Here is a 6,626-nt window from a genome sequence, read left to right as displayed (position 1 = left end):
AGGAAGCATAAATTCATATTTCAACTGTCTATATTGGTTGTCTTTTGTGGTAAAACAATAAGGTTTATCATTACCTGCACTGGTCTCCCCTTCAGTGAGTTACACATTGTGGTGGACAATTTAGCAGCCATCTTTTGATCCTCCTGAAAATTAGTAACTCATCTTTTAGCTCATTCTCTGAGCCACACCAATCTTTGACAAAGTACAACCAAAAGCCTTAAGACGAAAGTTTTCAGATAAAGAAGAGCAGTGACTTGCTGAATCCACAAAATCAGACTGTGATGCATTGAAAGTAGGAAACAAGTACAATATCTCACATATAACTCACTACCTCAGTATCAGGTCACTGATGATAATGCTAAATGGTTCCATAGTCTGAAGTCAATTTAAATAATATAATGATGTAATCACAAGCAAGATTTTCTGAATCCAGAAAATTATACCATGACATACTGAAGGCATGATTAAAGCAAAATCCAACAATCCCCACTCACTATTAATACTGATAGCACTGATAATCAAGGCAGGCTAAAGTCAGAGGGATTCACAATGTAATCACCATAAAAAGATTATTTCTCTATCTCAAAAGAGATCTCCTAATTTGATAATTTCTGGGCATGACAGCATGCATAATTCTATTTTCCAGTAAGCATAGATTGCTTTTACTACATAGCCAGTTTCCACTTATATTACCTCAACGCTGACTTTCCCTATCCAACAACACAAGTAGTAATCTTCTTTTCTTTCATAAGAATGGTATGTGTAGAGCACAATATAGCAATCCCCGCTGTAAAATTTACCAATGTCTTCATTCGGCACTGGAGTTTTGGCACTACCATTTATGCACCAAACCTGGAAACACATAATATTAATACTCCAAATAATTTGGTGTTATTACATATTGATTGCAAACACATGCACAAACTAGACCTCTGTCTTTCCACCTCCTTCAAGCAAGGGAGGGACTTCCTCATGTACAGGAGCACTTCTATTAGCTCCTTTCATGGCACCACCTTGCTGCTTAAGCAAAGCTACAAAAATTTGCAGCACATTCTCACAGTTCAGCATTCATGTCCAGAAAATGCGTTTAAACAACTGTGGATTGACGGATACCTGCCACTTTCCCTCTTCCCTCCTCAGCAACAGAAGGAGCTGATCCTGATGGCCAGGAATCAAAATTCGACTTGAATGAATGAGTCTCATAACCTTGAATGAGCCGAGTTATATGTGTTGACTTTGGTCTATTTTGGCTAGCAACAAAATCCTGAAATATCATTAGGATGTGAGATTTAAAACAAAATATTATAGTGGAAGATAAGGAAGCCTGTAAAATTTTACCTCTGCAACTTGAATGGCAGCTTTTCTCTCATCAACTTGAGTTACCCGGCCAACCCAAACAAATACCTCAGCACCACAGTCCAACAAATAACATTTGTTATTTTCCAGAGCTGATTTAGAAAGTTCACCATCGATACTCTTAACTTGACCATCAATAATGCTGGCAAGAAGCAAAAAAGGGGTGGTCACTAAAAGTTAGTTCTCAGATTGGGGAAAGAAAGACAATTACTTACACCAGGAAGAATAGATTAAATATGCGATTTAAAATAAGAACGCATGCACGAATATAACAATCAGCTTGAAATGCAAAAAATAAGGGAGTCTACTAATCAAAAACAAAGTAGTCCCTGTATTAGGACAAAATGTGTAACAACAACGTAAAAGAAGCGCCACATATAAGTAATTATATAACACATTCATATGTAACATGATGCTGAACCTCAGATTAAAAAGTTCTAAACACTAGTTTGTAACTGGGCAGGTTCTTATAGTGGGGTTTGTTCTTCATATCCAACGTTGAGACATCCAAATATAACTTAGTGAATTCCAGTGTGCAGAATGTAGAAGTACCAAAATCTAGAAAGAAAGAAATTTCTTATCCTATACAGGTATCTCAAATTCAAGATTCATAAACAATTACAAGAACTAATAAAACAAAAGAAAACTGACAATGAGGGTTTGCATATTCAAATAATGTTATAGTGAATTGATACTTTATAAATTTGTACAGAGGGGGAAAAGAAAGAAAGAGAACTCGTTATTTGCATAAATAAATCCAATCTGAGTTCCTCTCTATGGTGCGTTCACCAAACGGAATTCTTCACTGTACATTCACAGCAGAAATTTCATCATCTCAAGAAATACAAACTAAAAGTAACTCAAAGTGGGAATATTTCACTTACTACCTCTTAAGAATCCATCAACCAAATAGCACACTACAAATTTCCACTCTTTCATAATATACAAACTTTCAGACCTATGATTTCCAAAAGGATGCATCAGAAGGACATCATGAGCTCCACCTCCAGTCTCCTCTTCATAACGTAAAGGCAAATTTTCCAAAATGGTAAAATAAAGCAAGATTCATATCTTGGACTGTCTTTCTTCAACTACATGGAACACGGAAGGCAGTCTAATCTCACCACAACTTGTTACTTTAACTAGTTCACTCGCACTATTGATTAAGCAGACATGCAATTAACATACATCGATATAAACTGACTATTTACTGGTTTCATATCTCATACATCTATCAATTGCCACTGACATAGACACCAATGTTATTTGCACGCAAGCCAACAGGTCTAACTCGGGGACAGCATAGAATAATGTACAGAAAAATATCCACCTGTATAATTGGGCAGGGGTCTTCTCCGGAATGATATCATCTTCAGTAGCAACCTTCTTTCCGATTGGAGCAAACCCACCAAAGAGGACCCAGAATTCACCAGAATCTGTCTCGGCTTGTAATTTCCCATCATCTGCAGTGGGGAATAAGATTTACAAACAATAAAGGAAGATACTATCAAACAAGATCTATAAATATACATATAAAAGGTACCAAAAAAGCAGATACTAGAGATTTTGAGTGTACTCACCAACAATGGCAACATCACACTTCCCCTCGTGGTACTTATCCTTCAAAAACTGAATAACTTCTAGTGCTTTGGCCCTTTCCTGAATATTGGAGTTTGCACCATTGAATTGATATATCTTGTCTTTAGTGTCAAGAATAAAAACATCATCATGATTCAGGGAGGAGCGTGAAAACGGGACCTGCAGGCAAAAGAAGATCAATCAATTTGTTTTTCCATATATACAATATGACATAATAATGATGTATATTGATGCTCATGACATCGAACACTATTTTTTTTCTAATGATTCCATGATTGTATAGTATTTTGAGCACTCCCTTCCTACCTTCTTCAATCTTACAACACGCTTTCCTTTACAAATATACAACCGTGTTTCAAACTCTTCTTCTTCAGGTTTCTTAAATCCAGATGCAACACCACCTTCCAGTGGTATGATGCATGGTTTAAAATACGACAAGAATTTGTCTGATTCATGCCCTTGTAGTTCTCTGTACTGCACAGCACGTCCACCAAGAATGGCATCAAGTTCGACAGTTTTGATAGCTGCTGTCCCAGCTTCATCCTAGGAAATAACAGAAGTTCAGGTTACATAGTAAAGAATTTACTCCACAAACAAGGATAAGAATATGATCGATACCTGACTAGTATCCTTTCCGAGCCAGAAGTGTATGTCATAAAGATAACCACCTCCCTTACCAGGACTTGTCTGCATACAATAGTATTTTCAATACAGTAAGTCCAAACATAGTGCCCACCTTGCCTCCTCAAAACAAAAGTACCTTAAAAAATAAGCAAAATATCTTACAGACGTGGATGAGGAAACAGACCAGTGTACCTGAAGGATAATATAAGAATCTCCGGAGTAGAATTTTCCATAATCAGATTTCGGCAAAGGAACTGGTTGGAAGTTCTCAATCCTCCAGATCTCAGTCCCTCTATGAAGTGTTAAGTTAATTAACAAGGCGAGAAAATACAAACTAAGAAGCACAAGTGTAAAATGGACATAAACTCATAAAGTATCAATTTCATATACATTCATGTCTGAGACATAAATATAAACAAGTCAAATGGTTAATCAATCAAGCATAGTTTCCATATGAAAGGATACACTTTCTGACCCGCTCCCTGAAAAGCAGGTTCCAGAGATTTTGCTGAGCTAGACATTGTGTGATATCCTTGATTTGGCAAAGGGAAAGAAGATTTCCAAGGTCCTTATTACTATGTTTCAAATCCACGGATCCACTGCTGACATAAATGAAGAAAGAAGAGGTGAGCAAGAATTCCAAACAAATGGCATTGAGGAATTTCACATTCCCATATGACAGCAGCCGAAATTATTCTAATGATGAGGAGAAGTTAACAGAGGATATGCATAGAGCAGATGAAACAAAACCTACATCACCATTTAACCCAAAAAAAAAGGGGCTAGCAATTCTGCTTATATTCAAGCAAAACAATATGACAATTATACTAATTCTTTGCAGCACCACAAATTCAACACTTAATATGCAGCAACTATCAATTAATTTTAAGTAATAATCTCTCTTGACTGATGTAATTGGAAAAATGAAATGTTACAGGACAGAGCTAGACATCGGTCACTTCAAAAAAAGATCAATATTTCACAGAATCTTCTATTGGTTAGTAAACTGCTTTAAGATTGTACATCCTTCTTAAATATTTAGACAAGATGACAAACTTTGGCAACAGCCAGAGTCCTTTAAAATATTTTCATTTCTAAATTAAATTATTAAGCATTATACTCCAGTTGTTTGAGCTAATGAAATATTTCCCAACATCGTTCAAATGCAATTTTGTCAAATCAATCAAAATAGAATCCCAAGATAAGATGTAAGTTGTTTATCCTGTGTAAAACTGTCAGTGCGATAGTTTCCACAAGCAGAACGATCCACAAAAAGATAATAGAAGTTTCCGGACACTGACAGGCAATTACAATTAATCCGGTTAATCAATAACATTATTACAACAAAAATTTCTTGGTTTAGCAAGGCAGTAGGAAGGCTGAAAGCAAAAAGAAATGGACTCCTCAGTCTAGCTAGTCTAATTACCTAAAGTAGAAATATATAAGAGTTGGTCACTTATGAATATAATATGGAACCCTGATTCCAGAAATTATACTTAGCACCTACATAATAGTGGAAAAGCCAAAGAAGCTATAAAAAGATGAATTAACTAGACACCTACAGTCCCACCAACAGTAGGATCCAATTGAATCTATTCCAGTGAAAAACATAGTGATGTTTAAGATATCCAAAAACTTCAAATATAGCCTAACAATAATTCTGCTTTAGCATTACTACAGTATTACACGGAAATAACCATGCTACAAAGGATGTACTCTACTTACAACAAGTTCTCACATTTCCTTGACATATAGCAGTAGCATATGAAGAAGCTAAAATCAATCCACAGGAAAAAAATATGCTTAGATGTCCTTCCAACATAATTGTCATCTGTGCTTGCTCACCAAAACATTCATATATTACTAGCACAAGGTCTAGCTGATTCGGAATTCTTGAATACCCTCAGCGTACAACTCATGCTTTCCAGAAGGCGCAGTGCTATTAAAGCTTTATGTCACACAAAATTTACAGTATACTCCTATGTTCCAACCTCAAAATTCGATGGAACATAGTGTTATAAGTCATAACACAAAATTTGTCCGAATATCAGAACCAGAAAATAAAAGGGCACAATCCTGTAGAAGTACTCTTATTCCACCTTTAATTACTTTTCAGCATCTAATAAAACCATGCAGAACAAGCACATCCAATTTCAGCATCGTTTTAAGCACCACAAAAGAACTAATTGATATATGTTCTTACAATCAAAGAGAATAATGCTACGCAGCATACAGCATGATTGCCAACTAAACAACCCACAATCAAACTATTAAGAGGCACCAATTTCCAAGACATTGCTGATCATCAAACCCCCAGTCCAGGATAAAAACATTCAAAGCATATTCATAAACCTCAGTTCCCAATTAAAGAAATTAACCAAGTTATGATGTTGAATGGTTAAAAAACCTCAAAACTTAAACTCCCCATGAAGGCCCGTCCTTTTACCATTCCGTTAAAGATTAAGAGATCATAAGAAAATATTTCAATCTCCAAACAACAAAAAGAAAAGCATAGAATTCAACTCTGACAGGCCAAACGCCACAAATCCCAAACATCCAATAGACCAGAAGCCGATTATTCATCATTAATTAGGTCGTAATAAAGATGACACCAATTCAGATCATTTCTCTAATTAGATTAATTAACCAAAATAAAACAAAGCTCATCCCACAAATAACCCGTAATACCTCAGATCAACACAAAACTATATCCAATAATCGCATAACTCAAACCGTAATCAAAGCAAACAATTCGAAACCAGATCAATACACCGGACAACGGATCTAAAACGAGCCAAAGTTCAAACAAATTCAATCACCAAACCTTTTGGGAGATCTCTGCAAATTCCCTATCTCTGTTCAAAATTTTCGAATGAAGGGGGGGATTTCTAGAGAGAGAAAGTATAGAAAAGGAGAAAGGCTTATAGGGAGGAGAGAAGAGCATGCAGAGCTGGCAAATGGAAAAAAGTAGACATAGATAGAGAGAGAGAGAGATTTATTTTAAGAGAGAAAAGGGAAATGAATAATTGTTGCATGGTATTATTATT

The 6,626-nt window shown here is 35.8% G+C and overlaps 1 protein-coding gene across 1 annotated transcript in view; it reads right to left on the bottom strand.

The window, feature by feature from the left end:
• Positions 1 to 6,559, bottom strand: part of LOC105159823 (villin-2) — an 11,523-nt gene extending 4,964 nt beyond the window's left edge. Inside the window, 12 exon segments of the mRNA XM_020693280.1 lie at positions 1 to 143; positions 694 to 852; positions 931 to 1,031; positions 1,114 to 1,264; positions 1,339 to 1,498; positions 2,687 to 2,819; positions 2,937 to 3,114; positions 3,262 to 3,498; positions 3,574 to 3,642; positions 3,772 to 3,871; positions 4,045 to 4,178; positions 6,404 to 6,559. The exon segment at positions 1 to 143 is cut by the window's left edge and continues 49 nt beyond it. Of these exon segments, the coding sequence (XP_020548939.1) occupies positions 1 to 143; positions 694 to 852; positions 931 to 1,031; positions 1,114 to 1,264; positions 1,339 to 1,498; positions 2,687 to 2,819; positions 2,937 to 3,114; positions 3,262 to 3,498; positions 3,574 to 3,642; positions 3,772 to 3,871; positions 4,045 to 4,100 (1,487 nt within the window). The 5' untranslated portion in view covers positions 4,101 to 4,178; positions 6,404 to 6,559.

This window comes from Sesamum indicum, linkage group LG4 (genome assembly GCF_000512975.1).
Source record: "Sesamum indicum cultivar Zhongzhi No. 13 linkage group LG4, S_indicum_v1.0, whole genome shotgun sequence".
Taxonomy (NCBI): domain Eukaryota; kingdom Viridiplantae; phylum Streptophyta; class Magnoliopsida; order Lamiales; family Pedaliaceae; genus Sesamum; species Sesamum indicum.
The sequence above is the reverse complement of the archived record's forward strand: the minus strand, read 5'-3'. Positions and strand labels throughout refer to the sequence as shown.